The 20735-nt window shown below is 38.9% G+C and overlaps 1 protein-coding gene across 2 annotated transcripts in view; it reads right to left on the bottom strand.

Annotated features, from left to right (window-relative positions):
- Window positions 1-1068: 1068 nt before the first annotated feature.
- The window catches only part of MEOX2 (mesenchyme homeobox 2), a 77695-nt gene continuing 58028 nt past the window's right edge, over window positions 1069-20735 (bottom strand). Inside the window, exons 2-3 of one of the 2 annotated variants that reach the window (XM_075922291.1) lie at window positions 20469-20641; window positions 1069-2405 (exon numbers count right to left, since the gene is read on the bottom strand). In XM_075922291.1, coding sequence (XP_075778406.1) covers window positions 2181-2405; window positions 20469-20641 — 398 coding nt within the window. In that variant the 3' untranslated portion in view covers window positions 1069-2180. The remainder of the gene's footprint in view (window positions 2406-20468; window positions 20642-20735) is intronic. The other variant, XM_006138324.4, reaches the window with a different exon arrangement.

Raw genomic sequence — 20735 nt, 5'->3', positions numbered from 1 at the left:
TATCCTGTAGCCTTCTTGTGGAAAAGCATATGCAAATGTAGCGGAGCTGGAATATCACTGCACTTCATTTGCATAAGTAATGAGCAGCCATTTTTGACCAAGATGCTTTTGCGCAAAAACGAGCTGTGCAGACAGCTCCTTTTTGCCCAAAAACTCCCTCTTGCACAAGAGCCATTCTTCCTGAAAAAATAAGGAAGAACAGTTTTTGCGCAAGAGGGGGGGTTTGCATAAAAAGGAGCAGTCTACACTGCTCTTTTTGCGCAAAAGCCTCTTGCGCAAAAACGACTGCTCATTACTTATGCAAATGAAGCACGGTGATATTCCACGCCATGCTTCATTTGCATATGCTTTTCCACAAGAAGGCTACAGTATAGATGTAGCCTTAGCGTGGGCATTTGATAGATACAGGGTAATATATGAAGTAGTCTTCCAAAGTAAGTGGTGGATGGCCCATCATTCGGACATTTAAATTAGATTGATTACATACTAATTAGTGGGTAATAGGGAATAAATCTGAATTAGAAGGGAATTTCACTAGAAAAGTTCTTGATCATGTCTAACATTTAAGATACTTTTGAGTCACGTGACTGTTAATCATCAGTAAATGTGCACTGGTACTTTGGATGCTTTTCATTCCAGTTAATCTCCTACCTTTCTGATGAAGAGGAATGTTGCCCAATAACTCTGATTTGAACAGGTTTATTTTATAAAGGCAAAGTAATGTAAATTAACATCATCTTCCTGAGCAGTTACAATTTTTTTTCTCCATTTCCACAACACATGACAAAATATCTCTTTAATATTTGCCTTAGATCTTGGAAAATAGTTTATTGTCTCTGTATTATTCTTGGCTGAAATCATCGTTAGCTGAGAGCTGCTTTTTCCTAATAAAGGAAAGAGTTTCACAAATGGATCAAGGTAGAAGATTTATCCAAGATCAAGTGTAAGTTTGAACACATAGATTTATATTGCCTAAAGCAAAACAAGTTTTAGAAAGATTCATGAAGTTACAGCTGCTTAGGATTTTTAAAGGATTTTTCAAGTTTCCCATTAAATCAATATAGGCAGACTGAAATTATTTAAAAAGGATCATTTATTAAACATTTTTTCTTTACAAAGTACAATCAGTGTTTTGTTAGATTTTATTTTTGGTGTTTGCCTGTATGTACACATAAGTCTGTAACAGAAAATGTGTCTTGAATTTAGACTTGGGACATAGTATCAGAGTTATCGCCATATTTTTTATTTCTCCCAACATAAGCAGCCAATTCAACTTAACTGCTGGTTTTAAAATCAGAAGATGAAGAAACAATATTTCTGCTGAGTGCTTACAAATCTACTCAACTAGGATGAAGAAGTAATGTGTACATTTTTAGGAGTTGGGGAGGGGGAGGTAGAAATAAATTCCTTGACACAAGTGGAACAAGATGTTATTTCTGGCAAATTACTAGACTATCCTTATGATCCTAAAAGTAATTCTGGCAGTTATAAGATAAGAAGAATTGAGGAGCAAGGTAAGTTTAATAATACCCTATTAGCAGCAGTTGATAATAAATGCAACATAAGGTTTGTTTTGTCTGTGGTATAAGGACATTTCCTATCAGACACTATGGTATAGTTCTTTATTTGAACACAAGTGTCTACATGTATTGTCTGTCATTGGGACAACAAAACAAAAATAAAGAAACAAGAAGCCATTTATCATCATGAGTGATTATTGCCATCAGCTAATATTAATGCATTACTAAAATTAGTGAAGACAGGAAAATGCTGTAAGGTAAATATATACAGAGTTAAAATAAGTTTCTTATTCACTAGACAGTGATTTTGTGGCACTGTGGTTTTTTCAGAATATAATCTCTGTTTAAAGCAATGTAATTTTCAGTGCAAGCTAAAGCCAAAATACCTGCCCGCTGTCCATAAACATGACAAACAAATCTGGAATGTTCAAAGCAAGTTCATCTTCCGCTTCCCACTCTTGAGGCACCTTTAAGACATGGCACTTATTGTAAACCATCTAAAAATCAAGAAAAGTAGACACAATAAGCTTGAATTTTTAATAACAATGTTTTTTTTAAAAATCACTGCCAGAGTCACTTGCATACGTAAACGATGCCTGTGTAAGGCGTGCCATCATAGCATTTCTTTCCTGAGAACGGAGCTGGGATCATCTCTGTGTATCATAAGTGTGCATGCTCAGAGCTGTGATCACTATCATGGCTGTCATCGTTCGCTAGTGAGTCCCCTGTGTGCTGGAGGCCAGCTGCACCAATTCCGGAAAGCTCTGAAGGAAGCAGTGTACCCTTTTTCACGTTCACCAGTTCTTTTTCCCGGGCTGCTGCCCCTTGCTGGCCCCCTTTTACCCGCTTCCATTTCATTCGTCTATTCTGGAACCAAACTTTTACCTTAAAAATAAAAATGAAGACAAGGTCACTAAAGGCTAATGGTGTTCTGTACACTAATAAATAATGCATCATGTATTATGATGCTAGGCTCTTTACAGTATAAATATAAAGGCAGCTTGCCTTCTCCAATGAGCTCACAGTCTAATTTTAAACATGAAATAATGCATGAGAGTAAGCAACAATAGAGTCACAGAAGTATGTTAATGCGATTATATGAAATACTTAGCACTACTGGTTTAATTTTTCTCATATGGCACCTGATGGGTACCAAACTAGAGAATTTGCCGGACCAAGGAAGAGCAATATTGTCTAGTAGTATTACCAATTTCCACTGCTTACTGGACTCTTAGAAGACATTTAGGGGTAAAATAGAGCTAAATAACAGCACAGGACACTGAGAGCCAGGACTGGTGACTGTAAACAAATGTTATGGGACTGCAGGAAACTTGGCCACACCCCCATCATAAGTGGACGTCCAGCTAATTAAAATAATGATAGATGACAGATGTTGTCAGACCAGAGAGTGTCGGACTAGAGAGGTTCAACCTTTACTACCATACTTTCTAATGGAGGATCTCAAAGTTCTTTAGAAACATAAATTAACACTCTTGTGAGATAAATATTGTCCCTGTTTTGCATGTGAGGAAATGCAGATATTTGGTCAGGAAAAATGGCAAGCACAAATTAATAGAGAGCTTAGAAAATAACCATTCTCTTCTCTCTAATTTACAGTTTTGTGCCTTAATATTGAATCATGCTTCTACGTCCTTTTATTTTTAGCCTTTTTCTAAGTATGTTTTCAGAGTACTTGGGAAATGAGCATTAGAAGAAGAAATTTGTATTAAAAAACAAGAATATGGAAGAGTAAGAAACAACTGTAATTTTTTATGGGTCAATTCCAATTCAATGCCCTGCCCTATCCCTTTTCTAATACATTCAAGGTCATGTTAGAAGAATTTTTATATGAAATATTTATAATGGCTTCCCTTTTTGTCTTAAATATTTATTTTTATGATAATGGTTACCAGTCTTCCTTTTTGGTATGAAACTGTACTTGTTTCCTGCAAATTTGGGATACATCTAGACTACATGCTTCTTTTGAAAGAAGCTTTTTCAAAAGAAGCTTTCGAAAAAGCTTCTTTTGAAAGAGATCGTCTAAACAGCCACAATTTTTTCGAAAAAATGATCCACTTCTTCAAAAGAGAGCACCCAAGCAATCTGGATGCTCTCTTTCAAAAAAGCGCTGTTTGTGGTCAAGAACGCCTTTTTTGAAAGCTTTTTTGAAAAAAGTCATTCTTTCTCGTAAAAACGAGGTTTACCGCTGTCAAAAACCCCACCGTGTTCTTTCGATTTAATTTTGAAAGAACACGGCAGCGGTCTAGACGCAGGTGAAGTTTTTTCAAAAAAATCCTACAGTCTAGACATAGCCTTGGTGTGCTGCTAATCACTGCAAACTACAGGGGAGCCACTTTTGCAACTGCCAAAGACTAAAGAAACATGTCAACTCTTATAAATGTACCCTGATCTGATCCTGTGTAAATTCTAAATAAGCCTATGCCATTGATATTGAAAGCAAATTTATTTTGTGAAAAGGGAAGAAGAGAAAAAATAATTATTTTAACACCTTGACACTTACGGCTATAATGGAATATTCCAACTATGTCTTTGTGTCTCTTTCAACATGAAAGTTCAACCAAAAATTCTACAGCATGAAGCAACTTCTCTCTTGGAAAGGAAATAAGAGCTTGGAATATTGATGTGTCCTTTTCAGTGATAAGTGGAATGTATTTCAGAGCTTTAAGAGAAATGCCAAAGAGTTATACAATGTGTCCTGCTGTGACAACATGAGTAATAGAGCCACAAATGGATGTTTTGAAGAATTTATGTTGTATGTTCAGGAAATCTTGCGGGCTTTAACCTTTAGTATAATTGTGAATTATACATTAGAATTTGACTTAAACAGAATTGATGTTTAAACTCACTTTTTTTTAAAATTTATTTACGGTACTTAGCATTGCCGTTACAACTAAACTGAGTTCTTAAAGCCAATCATTTGGGAGTAAGGCAAAATGATTCTAGGTTGGTTAACAGCCTCACATCCCAGGACATTCTTTCCTTTAGACTACTCATCAAAGTCAAAAGACTCTGACTAGTAAAGTCAAATGAGCATAAAAGGGAAGCTGCTATAACATTGGGAACTATAATTAGGCCATATATCAGAAACTTCCATGAAAGCAGTGTCTTCTACAATACTACAATATTAGTACTGTACTTACAGCTCTTTATAGGAAGATACTGATGTCATTTTTTTTACAATGAAATTCCTCTTCTAAAAGACACTACAGCACTGATGCCAAACACTGGAGTAACGCTGTAGTATTTGAAGCTATGGAGATGATCCAAAGCTCTCTGAAATTAATGGGAATCTTCCCACTGAGATTTTAAAAAGATGATCTCAGGGTATTTTTGCAGCTCTGAAAGATGAAGGAATATGCTATCATGTGAAATGTGTATCCTAGTCATCATGTGTCACCTTTATTTTGTCAGAAACCATTCTTTGCATATCTGTTTAGGGCAAAATCATTTACTATTCAGGGTATATATGTGTGTAAAAAATTGTCACAAGTAGACCACTGTGCTTTTCAAAATCCTATTGCTATTTGGGAGGCCTAGTAAGCAAGTCCATGCTTGCTGGTGTTTCAGTGTCTTAGGGAGAATATAATTAGTGAAGCTGAGGATTCAACTAGACTTCCAGCTACTCTTACAACCATGCTGAGACATGGAACAGTCATTAAGTGAATGCAAGTGGGAAATGTGTATGGGCAAATTGTTCATTTTCAGTGATCGGGAGTGTGTGGACCATATTGTCACAATTTTTCACTGCTCATGTATTTAGCAGTGTTAGTATGCATGGAACCAGGATTTATAAATGACTCGGGATAACACTCAGGAGATGCACCACCCTCCTATGCCTCTTTCAAAATCTTAATTGCCAAATGGGGTGCTCCCACATGTCCCCTCCCTACCCCTTTGGGTTACCTTTCCTACATCCCTCTCCCTGCAGGCATCAGTCACCCCTGCCAGGATTTGGTCTTTAGGACCAATGAAAATGTTGTAAACATAGCTAGTGATAAAAGAGCAGGTAAAAGACTACTTAGATTCGTATAAGTGGATCCAGAACATATACGCTTACAAAATTAACAAACTTCTGCAATCATCAACAATTCTTTTTCGAGGAAAAGTGATTGAAAACTTGGAAAGTACCAGAAGACTGAAGAAAAGCAAGTGAAGGACTTAACCTGTCTTCAGAAAAGGAAGGCGCGTGATCCTGGCAATTGCCACTCCACAAGTCTAATTTCCATTGCTAATGCACCAGGACATATATTAAGAGGAAAGAACACTTTGGATTGTCAACATAGAAGCAAACATACAAGAAAGATTTTGTATAATAAAATCGGACTGTGCAAATTAATTAAAATAGATATGGGTAGTAATACAATCACATGAACATAAACTGAGCAGAAGCAGTATAAAATAAACTAAGATACCAATAAACAGCAATATGGTTGGAGCATGTGTCTGGTAAGAGTATCACAAAGTGTTAGATTGTGTTTTTCTTACGGTTCTCAATAATGTTCTAGCAGAGCAAGAGAACACCATATTAACAAGAATCAAAGATGACTGGGTGATGTTGGAAATTAATAACAGAAATTCAAACAGATCTAGATTTTTGGAAATAACTTCAGGTTATAAATAAATAAAATTGAACTTGGAAAAACTCAAAGCTAATACTTCTGGGGGAAAACATTCAACAACATAGAAGCATAGGAAGTAGTAACACTGAAAGAGATCTAGGAATGGTCAAATTAAAGAAGAAGGTTGTCATAAAACACAGCAGTTAAGAAAAAAAACACATAGATAGGCAACCATGTCATTAAGTAGAGAGATTATAGGCCTGTTCTCTCAGGCTTTGGTGTTCTCAGAGACTTTAGAAAATGCATTCATGTTAGGGCACTTTATTTCCAGAAAAACAGAGATTTTGAAGCTGTTTACAGATGTTCAGCAGTCAGTAATTAGGAGGGTTGATTTATGAAAACAGATTTTAAAAGAGCCAAATAGAAACTGCTTGGCTAAACAATGACTTAGAGTAGGTAGAGAGGAATGCACACACATACAAAACTCTACAAACAAACATTTAAAGCCTATTCACATCAAAAAATTAGGTATCGTAATAGTACCAAATCCAACATATTGGGACCAAATTCAAAGGTTGTGTTTAAGTGGAGGTGTAAATTGGTAAGTGGCTACAACTGTGGAAATAAATTCGCCTGAGGGAGTTTATGTCTCAGAAGGTTAGTCATGGTAGCCATGTTAGTCTGTATCTGGAAAAACAATGAGTCCTGTGGCCCTTTAAAGACTAATAGATTTATTAGGGCATAATCTTTGGTGGGTAACTTTCAGCTACTTTTGAATCTATTACTGGATGTCCAGAGAGGTTAAATTGTTCTCCTATATAGGTTTATGTATCTTATCTTTCTTGACATCTGATTTGTGTCTATTTATCCTTTGACGCAGAGACGGTTCAATTTGGACAATATACATGGCAGGGGGTATTGCTGGCATATGATGCCATAGATTGCTTTAGTGGACGTGCAGCTGAATGAGCCCCGATGGTGTGGCTTATGTGGTTAGTTCCTGTGATGGTGCTGCTTGTATGATATGGTGTTGCTTGTAGATATGTGGACAGAGTTGGCAACAGGGTTTGTTGCAGGGAAGTTACTTATCAAGTAAGTCACCATTCCTGTGATGTACCTTCACCAGTGTTAATGAGGCCAAATCAGTCAGGGTGGATGTGGCTCACTCACAGCAGCTGATGAGGAGGTGCATATACCAAGAGAGGGAAAATTGCCTTTGTAGTGAAGTACCCAATCTAAATCCTTCTTCAGTCTTAATTTGGTTATACTGAATTTGCAAATGAATTGTAGTTCTGCTGTTTAAAAACTTCCAAACCAGATTACAAAGAGAAACAGCAAACCTGCAATTCATTTAAATTTAAGTAATTTAGTTTAAGTAATTTGTAGGGACTCTTCTTTGCTATAACACACACTGGTGGTCACCAACCAGTAGATCGGATCTACCGGTAGATCTTGGAGCTTCTGACAGGTGATCCTGACTGGTTTGGGGGGAAGCTGTGAAGCATTGGCATTTCAGTTGCCCCTCCACCTGCTGCAATGGGGTTCCTGCCCTCTGTCTTGGAGCTGCCCCCTTGGGAGCTTCATGCTTGCTGTGCAGGGTGTGGGGGGGGGAGGGACGCTGATATCAGGGTGTCCCTCCTCCCCCCACTCCTATATCCTATCTCCACAGAGAGAAGGGGATAGAGGGAGCTTGGCAATGCAAATCTATCACTCATACACTGTGTGTGTCTCTGTCATTCTCACAAACACACACTGTCCTCCACTCTCCTCTCCTGACTCAACACATACGTGGAGGGTTGTTGTTACTTCTTTTACTGCTTGCAAAGTGGGTTATTTGGGGTTTGTGACTGGTCTGTGCATTTCATAATTGTTATTTCTCTCTTACTCTTATACAGGCAGTCCCCAGGTTACGTACAAGATAGGGACTGTAGGTTTGTTCTTAAGTTGAATTTGTATGTAAGTCAGAACTGGTACATATTGTAGGGGAAACTCTACCAAACATTTCTCCAGAGCTCAGTTTTATTCTCCCACACCTCACTTCCCTCAGTCCTTTATTCTCAAGCTGAGGTGTCTGCTGAGAAAAGCCGCTCCGCGTCTCCCTGGTCTGCTGGGGAAGGGGGCGCTAGCTTTGCATCTCCCTGGTCTGCTGGGGGGAAGCAGCTAGTGCGGGGTTGCCTCACCCCATTTGTAAGTAGGGATCCGATGTAAGTCGGATCCATGTAACCCGGGGACTGCCTGTATTTAATTCTTGAGTAGTGAGTTCTAAAATGCCTAATCTGTCATGGCTGGAGTAATTATCCTTATGGTAATTGCTGCTCCTGAAAATGGTTGGCATGTCCCTGCAGCCCCTGAGAAAGGCAGAGCAGGGGGTCTCTACATGCTTTCCTTGCCTGTAGACACCACTCCTGCAGCTCCCATTGATCAGTAATGGGGAATTGTGGCCAGCAAAAGCTGTGAGCTCAGTACATGTAGATGAAGGGCAGCACATGGCACCATGGAGCCATTGCTGTACATGCCAGCTACTTCCAGGAGTGGTGCAGGGCGAGGGCAGGAGTAAGCCTGCCTTAACCCCACTGCTCCGCCATCCGGAAACAAACAATCTCAGTTAAATGGTGCCCAGCCAGAGCCTGCTTCCTGAACCCCTGTCCCAGCCCTAAACCGCCTCCTGCACCCAACCTCCTGCCCCAGACGCGAGCCCCCCTGCACCCAAACTCCTTTCCAGAGTTTGTACCCTGAAACCCCTCCTGGATCCCAATCCCCCACTCTGGGCTAAGCCCAGATCTCCTCCCACACTCGTACCCCTTGGCCCAAGACCAGAGCCTGCACCCCCCTACCCCAGCCTGGTGAAAGTGAGTGAGGATGGGGGAGGAAGGACAATGGAGTGAGCAGGGGGAGGCCTCAGAGAAGGGGTAGAGTAGGGGCGGGGCCTCAAAGCAGGGGCAGGAAGGAAGTGGACCAAGTGTATTTGGGTTTGAGGTAGATCTTACATTGCACTTAAATTGAAAAAGTGATCTTGTGGTTACAAAGGTTGGAGACCACTGACATACACACAGAGAGGAAAGGGAGAAAGTGAAAATTAAACCAATTGAGACTCCCCTCTTTATCTGCCTTAAGGCAAAATTTAGAGTTAATGTATTAAGTGGTGTAAATTGCTCCTATCCCTTACAGTCAGTTAATTTCCCTTAGACCTACTTTATATCTACATTCCAGCAGTGTGTAAAAAGAAGCTAAGAAGCTGCAATTTAACACCAAGCAGCTGGAAAAAAGTGGAAGTTAACGTACAATTGGGGCAATGTAATTACATCTCTTCTTCAAGCTCTTCAACTGAGTGAGCTCTGGCACAATTTTGATCTGGACTGTTGACTCCCATGGGAGAGCACTAGGCCCAATAACTAGGGAAGCCTAGCCACTGAAACAGCAAAAGGCTTATTCACCACTTATATCCTATATAAGCCCTCCAAATGCAGTTTAAGTGGTGCTGGCCCCCTTTACAGGGGTCAATTTAATCCCCAGCGCTCCTGTGAGGTGAGTATGGTTTACTTGCTCCATTTTACAGGCTGAGTTTAACATCTGGTGCCAAATATCTACTATTTAAGGCAGTCAGCTTAAAAAACCAGAGTTGCAATAATTTAAAACTGCAATAACTGTGTTAATGTCTCATTAACAATGATTATAAATAACCTGCCGCTCTGTGGTAAATTTACCTTGTAAAATGATTAACCCAGATAACTTCAAATGGATTGTTTTTCTTGTTTAGGAAAAAATAGTAAAATATATATGCTAAAAATTTAATGTATTGAAATTCAGAACTAAATAAAACCTACAATTCATTTTTATTTTAATTTGCTTTATCTACTTATTACATGAAGTGCTATTAATTTCACATGCTTTGCTAAGTGAGAGAACACTTTATAACTGAAGATATTCAGACACTGAAAATACACATAGTGTTGAAAGGCCTTTAGGACCTGATCCAAAGGCCAGTGAAGGTAATGAGAGTCTTTCCATTGACTTCAACGGGTTATGGATCAGGCCTTTAATGCTCATGTGCTAATAATAATACGAGACGGGCTTTTCACATGCCATTTCCTCTAGAGATCAGATTCAGATATCTGAAATCTGAACTTCCTTTGGAGTTTGTGAACAGTAAACAAAGGAGCGGATAGGTATTAATACTTGATCTAGATACATTTTAGTAATGGGCAGGAAGTCTGAAGAATTTTGAGTGTCAATTGATTGTAATTTACAGAAGCCAATGCTTTTCAAATATACAGCACTTTTGAAAATGTTAAGTGTCTTACTTGAAATGTCATACTAGCTATACTGAAAAAGGAGTGGGCTGTCAGAGCAAGCTGAAGTAAACCTGGGGGGAGGAGGTGGAAACTGGATAGAACGACAGCAATATAAAGCTATGATGTTCAGTTTGTGTGTTTGAAATAGCCCAGAGGTTCTCCAACTGTGGGCTGGGACCCCAAACTGAGTCATGATTACCTAATTTTAATGGGGTCACCAAGGCTGTTTTTAGATTTGCTGGAGTCTGGGATTGAAGCCAAAGCCTGAGCCCCATTGCCCGGGACTAAACCCCAAGGGCTTCAGCCCTAGTTGGTGGGACTCAGGTTACAGGTCCCTTGCCTGGGCTGAAAGTCCCCTCAGTAGGAGTTCAGACTTCGGCCTTGGTTCCCCACGCAGGGCAGAGGGGTTCAGGCAGGCTTAGGCTTCAGTTCTCCCTTCTGGGGTCATGGTGTTATTTTTCTTGTCAGAAGGGGGTCACAATGCAATGAAGTCTGAGAATCCCTGAAACAGCCTATTAACTGCAGTGCATCCAAAATAATTAATACTGTACCTACTGTTTTGAAGCTTGATCCCATAGGTTGCTGAATATTCTTGTGATGTAACCTCAACTCCCTGGTGACTTTAGAGGGAGTTAAGGATATTTAGTACCTCCCAGAAATATATACTTAACAATATAAGTAAAAATATGTGTGTACTCTTTCCTTCTTTGAATATATATTAAGAACTGCAAACAGCATATTTCATATACAAAACACACACTGAATATAGAACAATTTAATGTGCAGAATATATATATATATATATATATATATATATATATATATATATATATGCGAGTGTGTATATATACGTATGTGGAGAATGAAGAGAAATGAAGACTTTGTTACAGTATTAGCAACTATTTCTAAATCAGCAATTATGGGCTGGTCTATTAGGCACATCTGCTCATTGGCATGAAAGCCTTTCACTTAGTCGACAAGTTGTTTAGCATTTACGTCTCCCAGACTGATGATTAAGCTGTTGCTTAAATAGGTTTAGGACTACATGACCTCATATTGAGCATCTCCTTGGGAGCAGACACGAAAGAGAAATGTTTTGCTATGGCTGATTTATTTTAAGGAATACTCCACAGTAATCAGAGGGGTAGGATGAAATATGTGGGGCTGGTAATTGATGCATTATTTCAGTGGGTTAGGCAGCTATTATTAATAGCTAATACTTATGACAGGCCGGAGTTTTACCTGCTACCAAAGAACAAAATTCTCTGCTGTCTTCCATCCACACAACTTCAATAGTATGTGAAAATTAACATGGCTTTTAGGTTCAAGTTGAGTAAAGCATTTGGACATATGCTTAAGACTACCCCATACAGCAAAGCATATCAGTATATGCTTAACTTTAAGCAGAGTGTGTTAGTCCTATTGACATCAATAGGTTTTAAGCACCTGCTTAAATGCTTTTTTTAATCAAGATGGATGACTGAATTAGGACTTGAGAATTCTGTGTTGAAACAGCAAAATCTAAATGATGACTTTTTCTTTAAAAAATGAATTTTCTAGGAAAATAATATTTATCTTACTTTCTGAAAAATAGATACATGACTCTGTCTGTGACTAAACTGTATGACTGCCTTACTTATACTCAGCTCATCCATATGTCTCCAGAAAATAGGCACTTTTTCTTTTAAAAATGGTAACTTCCTAATGGAATGACCAGCTTTGTTAGGTGCCAAAATATTGGATTTTAAAGTTGTGACATTTTTATTTATAGTAAAGCTATTGCAAATCTGTTTAAAATACGTTAGTTAGGATTTTTCCTTTCCCTCAAAATCTTTCACAGTTAGAACTTACGATAGCTAAGGTTTCACTAGTGTAATAACATGGAAATTAATCACAATATTAAAAAAAAGTTAAACGTTTTTTAAAACAGGTTTCTGCAAAATACGTGAGCTATCACAAACTATGCGATAAATGAATTTATTGGCATTTGTTTGAGATGATGTGCATAACTCGTGAATGGCTTTGAGACTTGTGGGTAACACCCATCCAAAACTCATAGCAATAAAATCAGTATGCCCTAGCATTTCTAGTACACATATAATGCAAACGTACCTTTCTGAGACCCACATTCTTGTGGTGCATTATGCCTAATTTATGTACTAAGAACCCCAGTTCTTAAACAGTATAGCAGCCCCACAAGTCCTTTCTCCTGTCATTAGCCCTTTCTGTGTGCCTTCTGTTTACTTATTTTGATGGTAAATTCAGTTTATTTTACACTGTAGATTTTTATACTGAATATTCATAAGTGCACAGCAGGGGCTGCTGAAGAAAAGCTAGAGGTTTTGGAAGATGGATAAGAGACAGGTGGGATTTTTGGCACCCACCAAAGTGTAGGAGATGGTTTTGGTTTTTGTTACTCAGAGGCAGTTGACACTTTGGATACTCGAAAGGCAATACATTTGCTCCCTCCCTCCTACAGCAAGGCAGGGATAGAGGGCACTTATTATTTCAGAGGAGGCAGTAATTTGAATATTTCATTCTCAATGCTAGTAAATCTTGGTAGCAACCTGCCATACTCCATCCCAATGAATGCCACTTCATCCGACAATAATCTTCAACAATTCATTTCATAGGTCTGCTACAATGTTCAAGCATGAAATAGTTAATCTTAACTTTTTAAAAGCATTATCTTATACGGAGCAGAATGGGGCAGTTCCTACTTTATTGCAGGGGTGGGGAACCTTTTTTACATTGTGGGGAGCTACTGTCCCACAGAAAAAATTAGTTGTGGGTGGTACAAAAGTGAGAAGCACCAAAAAAACCCCACTCACTGATGTGGCTCCCAACTGAGAAAGAGAAGGACACTCCCCACATTCCCCTCACACACCAGAGCCTAGAGGAACCCTGGCTAGAAGTTTGTTTTCTCCAGCCTCACCAGGGGAAGGAGCAGAGTGGGTTGCGGAGGGGCTGAAGTGCCAGCACAGGCTCCCCAATGTCCCAATCAGTCCCTCGGAGGCCCGATCCAGGCAAGCCTTAGGATCCCCACCCCGGCCTTACCGTTTCAGATTGCCTGCATTCACAAGCACACGCTGTGGTGTGGATTTCACATGGGAGTTCGGTTTTTGTTATGTGCAATCTTAGGTTATGTTGGCCTTAAGAGTTGCCACAAGACAGCCTTGTTCTTTCCCTGCCCCCAGGTATTTTCACGAGGGCCTGTCACATTCCAATTGATATACATCAGTAGAGAAGGCACTCAATTTATATGCAATATCAGGATTTGTTACATTAGCTGAAGTTGTGAGTTTGATTTTCTGAAATTACTGCTGTTCATAATGAGATAGAATAGCTTAATATAACATGCAAATACAATATTCTGACATAATATGCAAAATCAGAGTCATGTTAGACAATATGGGACTGCTTTGTCCTGAGCAAACATTTACACCTACATGAAGTAAGTGTACAAGAAAGCACTATTGCTAGAATTTTACAGCCAATTAGCAGGTTCAAATGACTCCACACATTCAAAGCAATGGGGAATCAGAGCTCCATGGTTCTTAAGAGAATATGCTCACTTTGCTCCATGATGACAATTTAGTACTAGAGGAGGGAAGAAGCATGACAACTCTTTAGAGCTCTTGGACTCCACAGCTTGAAACACCTTCTCATAGGCCAAACTCTAATTTGCATTCAGTTTAATCAACTCCACAGCTCATTCCTTTAAAACTGGAGGCATTCTCTTGACTTCCAAAGCAGGCCAATCTTTTATCCTTGATAGTAAATTGGCCACAGAGTCAACATCCAGTCTTTTACAGCTGGCATGGCTCAGAAAGCTACAGCTATTTTCAGCTGGAGTAGGCCCAAAGAATACAATGGCAATCTAAATGGATGCTAATTGTTATAAGTACCTAGCATAACAAATAGCCTTTTTCCTCCACATATAGACAGAAAGATCCATAAGTGAATCTCCAAAGATACTCAAAACAAAGTTTCAGAAATATGGTGCTTTCAGTTTTTCTGCTGTTTGATTTTTAGGCTGACAAAATGTGTCACTTTTCTTAGAACTCAATTGTGATATTAAGACATCACTTTCCAAAGGTGCAGTACAGAACAATCACTTCTCCAGCTGAAATTCCTAGGGAATGTAGCTTCTATGCCAAAAAAAAAATACAGTTTGTGCTTCCTTTTGGTTAGGGATTGGCAATAATTTTTTTTTGGGGGGGGGCACCCCAAGATTTTGAAAGTGGTCAAGAGCCACACTTTTCTGTGGAGGGGATGTGGGGTCTAGGATGTAGGTTAGGTGCAGAAGGGTGCACAGGGTAAGGGACTGGAGTGCAGGAAATGGTGTGAGGTCTGAGAGAGAGTTTGGGTGAAGGAGGTGGTTGTGACCTGGGTCACAGTATTGGGGTATAGGGTCAGGGAGGGAGTATAGGCCTGGGGAGAGATATAGAAAGGGGTTCAGGGCCTGGAAGGGAGTTGCGACTAGGGGCAGGAGGGTGCAAAGTGGTTAGATGGTGACCTGGGGAGGGAATTGAGGAGCAGGAGTGCCAGAAGGAAGCTCTGGCTCGGAGGAGCCCACTTATAGGAGCTTAGAGATTGGCTGGGGTCAGTTCCTATTGGCCGGTTATTTCCAGCCAATAGGAGCTGAAGATTAGGCTGAGGGCGGAGAGGTCACATGAAGCTTCCCCCTCCCTCTAAAGCAGACAGCCACATGGAACAGCCCTGCACCTTAAAACAGTGGCTGCTGCGTGTTTGAGCGTTCCGGCAGTATGGTCTGCGGGCTGGATCTTATCCACCCCTGCTTTTTGTCCTGACCAGCTCCATGGTCCTACCTTTACCCCAACCCCATTGCACAAACTAGATTTAACAGAAGCATTGTCTGAACAATTATTAAACTTTGGGCCAAATCCCATAAGCTGATTAGCACAGGCAGACCACTTTACTTTTCCAAAACCTCACTGAATTCAACTAGACTTCATGCAGATGTCAGGATCTAACCATGACTAGCAGCTGGACCCTTGATGTCCACTGAACCACTGGAAGTTTTGAATATAAGGTTTCCCAATGTGAATGAATTATTAACAATAATTCCACTCCCAATTTATGTAGCAAAAGTAAACTCATCATTTGAAGTTTTACCACAAACTTTTGTTTTAAATGTAAATAATTACTCAAGCCAAAATTATATAATTAAAATACCAATTAGATATATTTTATGTTTCCAGAAGCATTTCTTTTTTCAGGAGAAATTATGGAATTACTGTAGTAATGCTTCCTGTAATCATTTTATTCCAGATAAACATACAAGTATCACTAGATTTTTAAGTACATTATTTTAAAAAAATGACAAATCCAGAGGAATGCAGGCAAACCCCATCTCTAAACCCAGGTTTCAGTCCAAGTTGCAATGTCTATACAGCTATTTGTAGTGCTATAGCATGAGCTCCTCAATCCCAAATCTGTCAACCCGAACTTAGAGGCTTGCTGCTGTGGGCTGCTGCTCATCACACAGACATATCTACACACTCAAATCATTATAGCATACATGGACACTGTTGAATAAGTGGAAATTTGGAATGAGCAATCGACTTCCAGAAAAGATTCGACAATCCAGCATATCTGATTGATATTGCTTAACTATGTTAAGGTTGTCTGTACTCCAGCAAATCAACCTGACTTTGTCTGGAAAGGCTGTTTGGCCTGAATAAGGATTGTAGAATCCCACACTCAGTCTTGAGATGCTGAAAAAGATGTTAACCAAGTATAAGTAGCCATTTATGAATAAGAAGGATGGGCACCTCTGTAATGGTGATTTACTATTATTATTTATTATTTTATTGCTGTAGCATAAAAAGGCTTTAATCAAGACTACAGCCCCACTGTGCTAGATACTGTAAATATACTGCTGTTTATCTGCTCGTGGAACTACCGGCACCACTTCATAACTTGACACACTAGAGACTTTCATTATGCTGAACTGAGACAAGGGAGCATAAAGCCCTTCTTTATTTTAACAAACTGTTTTCCCCATTACCTACGAAGAAACACTGATTCTGGGTATTTTGTAAATGATTGATGGATTTTGGGCAGATATCGGGACTCAAGGTTAACTAGCAAAAATAAGCCCTCCTAGTGGAATTTAATCTGACTAGGTGGGATTTTCCGTTTATGTTGGCAAATAGAAGCATTACATATTTGAACTGTTTATTCCGGTAACCTTAGCTAGCTTGAAGAACTGCAACGTTGCTCCTTTGATTAGCTCTGTGCAAAAAGATCTTGTGATGTGAAAAGATCTCCCACTCTTTCTATATTTGGCAGGACTGACCCTATAAAAATGTCCATTTTGCCACACCTCTTATACCCCACTCCAGCTGCTTCCTCTCCTCATCCCACAGTGAGATATTAAAAGTTTGGATGGCGCCTTCTCCAAGTTTATCTGGATGGACAAAAAAGCCAAGAATGCGCTTGTCAAGGTTACAAATATCTAGAGACCTAAGAGATTTTTTTTAGACTAACTAGCTCTTCAGAATACATAGAGGCCTGCCAGCTGAAAATCATTAACTGCTGGCTGAGTAGGGATTGGAGTGCACTCTATAGGCAATGGAGTAAGAATTAGAGGCACCTATATTGCTGGAACTTTTATAGTGTGATAATAGAGCCACAATATGTGTTTGAAATGCTCTTGAAGTGCACTCAATAACCGAGACTTTGAGATATCTATGTAATCTTTTTTTGTTAGGGTGCCATACAAATTATGCTCATTCCTGTTCCATGCTGACATTCTAAATAACGTAGCCTAACATGCAAACAACAAAAATCAGGACTTGGCTCCTTCACACATTTTTAGTGAACATGTCCTTCCACCAGGCATTTATATTTGTGCTGACCTTAGAAATTGTTTGGAAATTAATTTGTGTCTTGCTTTGATGCTAGTAGAAAACTTGGCCAGTCTTGCATAGGCTTTTAAATATGGTAAAACATATGTTTTTCTATAGTTTATTCTACGTGCCAGAAAGGTAATTATGAATGTTGGGTGGTGATGTCCCATTTAAGCTATAACGTATGGTAGAAATTATCATAATGATCAAGAGGAAGATTGAGTTTTCCTAAGATAATGGGCCCCATGATTTATCTCACATCTGCCACATATTGGGAACTAATTGAAAGAAGTAACTTTAGGATGACTGACAATAGTGTTCTCTTGTTTATTTTTGTGTCTCTGACTCTGTATAATAATTTGATATTTGCTTTTTTTGAATGTCAGTAACAACAACATATGCAAAATAATTAATTCCGTCAGTGGTTAATTCTGTTCACAAACATAGTTTCTTGGTGGAGATGTTTAATGTATCTAATAACGGCTGCTTTTTTTTTCTTTGCTGCATTATCCAATATCCAATTTGAGTATCTATTTCACAAAAAAATCATAAGCATTCCCTGAATGTTTGAAGATCTTTCAAACATAGGTAGGTCTACAGCTGGTTTTGGCATAGGTACTATAACTTATATCTTAACCTAGTCAGAGACAGTGACTACTATTCTCAGCAAAAGATGCTTTGGCAAAAATTTTAGAAAATGATAGTATATGCCAGAAATGAGAGTGCCCCCACAGTGTCACATCATTCTCTGAATAATACTCTATGCAGTGATCACTTCTGAAAACCAGACCAAATGAGCTATGCTACATGAGAATATTTAGCCTTTTATTTAGATTATAGTCCTTTCCCTAAAGAGCTTATTTCCTAGCATGTGTGTGTAAAATATCCAGCGCAACAGGCTTCTGATCTTGGGACTAGTACATGCTACTAGGTAATAAAAATTACAATAATAAATATGCAAGTGGTTGGATGCTGGTATTGTGTTAGCATTCATTCTGTTAACAACTGAATGTAATGCATATTTAAGAAATATTCTGACTCTGCATTGAAAAAATTAATATTGATCTCACAGCAGTGTAATCTGTGGCATACGTTTTCTGAAATCAGTGCAGCTTGCACCGATGTAAAACTAGTATGAGGGAAGAATCAATTCCCGAAATTCCATTCTTAGAAGTTTTCATATAATGTGGAAGGAGAGGGCCTGATTCTGATGTTATTCACATCAGTTTCACACTAAGGTAATTCATCTGATTTCTATGAAAATGTTCCCAAATTACAACAGAGGCAATGACAGCAAAATTTCCCCCAATTTTTAGAAATCAAATGAATACTGGAGAATCGGCTAGGTTTTCATCCACTTTCCAATTATCTTTTTGTTGTGGACCATTGTGCATCTTCAGTGCAGTTAATGGCCCCTTCCTGTCTAACTGGAAGGCATAAATCAATCTTGTTAATGCTGTTGTGTATGTTGGGAGTAGAAGCTTTAAAACCTTTCCCTTCCTGATTGAAATTATCCAGGCCTTTGTCCTGATTGAAACTATCTGGGCCTTTGTCCTAGAAGTGCAGCATTCTCAGCAACCTAGGTGCCACATGTGATTAACTAGAGAAGCACAGAAAAGTTATGCTCAGATGGTATGTGGATAGATTCATTATAATGATTCCTAACATTGATATTACACATCTGCGACAAAGTAGAAAGTATCCCCTCATGTTCCCCTTCATGAATTAACGTGTAGTAAAGGAAGTCTGAGATTTTATTCTTTGATATAGAAGTATCAGAAGAATTCCTTTTCTCCCAGTGAACTCCCAAAGATGTATGTTCAGGTACACCTATCTCTGTATTGTATATTGAAATAATCAATTTACTTTTGGAACACTGAATCATCTCATCATATGGTTGTGTCATACCACTTTATAATGCTGGATTAATTTTGCTGTGTTGTAAAACATCAAGAATGGTAACTTACAAAAAACACTGGGAGAACATTTTAACCTCTCTGGATAACAGTAAGGGTATGTCTACACTAGTAGTAGTTCGAACTAGGGAGGCTAATGTAGGCATTCGAAGTTGCAAATGAAGCCTGGGATTTAAATATCCCGGGCTTTATTTGCATTTTCCCGTCCGGGCACCATTTTTAAATCCCCTTAGTCCGAACTAACTGCCCGCGGCTACACGCGGCAGTCAAATGTTAACTCCAACTAAGTGGCGCCCGGACGGGAAGATGCAAATAAAGCCTAGGATATTTAAATCCCGGGCTTCATTTGCAACATCGAATGCCTAGATTAGCCTCCCTAGTTCGAACTAGGGGGCTAGTGTAGACATACACTAGCAGAGTTGAAAGTTGCCATCCTCAAGCCAAAAATAAAAACAAAAAAAAACCCAACCCTTCAAAAATAGACATGAAACTGCTGAGCTGGAATTCATATGCAAATTTAATACCATCAGAATGGGTCTGAATAGAGACTTGAAATGACTTCTTCTTGCCATAAGTAATTTTCCACTTTAGGTATTTTCACCTTCTTAGCCACATTCACCTTGATCTCTGTATTCCTACTATCTGTTTCTTTTACTTTCTCTTATGGAACCTGATTAAATGATTTGGAACTCACAAAAGCTTGTTCCATATAAACTTGTTAGTCTGTAAGGTACCACTGGACTCCTTGTTGTGTTAAAAGCGTAAGAGAACAGAGTTGTCATCAAATATTCCAAGTATGAAAAGACACACTGCTTATTATGCTTGAAATGGAAGTCTTAGTTATGGTTTGGTAATTCAATGTCTTCCTTCCCACTCTAGTAGCTTGGTTTGTGATTTTTCAGGATTCAGAGAACAGGTGGTAGACATATGTAAAAATGCCCGTAAATATCTAGGAAGAAGCCTTTGCACAGAAGAGAAGACTGGATATATTTTAAGTAGAGATGCATTGGGCAATCTGAAAACCTATTGATTCCCTTCTGGGAGGTACACTATCTGACTTATTGATAGTAAACACCTGTTTCAGTGGGTTAACTGAATTTATAAATATCTGTTTCAAAGTAACATTTTTACTCAATCTTAACATGTATCATTTCAGAGTTACCTGTAATTTTTTTATTTTATACATTAGCATATCTAGGATAAATCAACTAGAGCTAAGAAGATGGCTGGTAGTTTTAAATATTTAACATACACTTCAAAATCAACAACTTTCCATCGGTACCTGTCTTTCAGTGAGGTCCAGATTTACTGCTATCTCATATCTTCTCAGCCTGGTTAGGTAGTTATGATGGGCAAATTCTGCTTCTAGCTCTCTGATTTGCTCCTTGGTAAAGGCTGTCCTTTCCTTCCTAGGTTTGCTGTTGACCTCTGATTTGTAATTTCCTTCCTGGGAATCTGAAACAAAGGAGAGATAAAAGTGAAAGTTATAACAAGGGTGTTATTTATTAGGAACTAAACCTACAGATTAAATGTGTACTCATCTTCTACA

Source organism: Pelodiscus sinensis, chromosome 2 (genome assembly GCF_049634645.1).
Source record: "Pelodiscus sinensis isolate JC-2024 chromosome 2, ASM4963464v1, whole genome shotgun sequence".
In the NCBI taxonomy this organism is placed as follows: Eukaryota; Metazoa; Chordata; order Testudines; family Trionychidae; genus Pelodiscus; species Pelodiscus sinensis.
The sequence above is the reverse complement of the archived record's forward strand: the minus strand, read 5'-3'. Positions and strand labels throughout refer to the sequence as shown.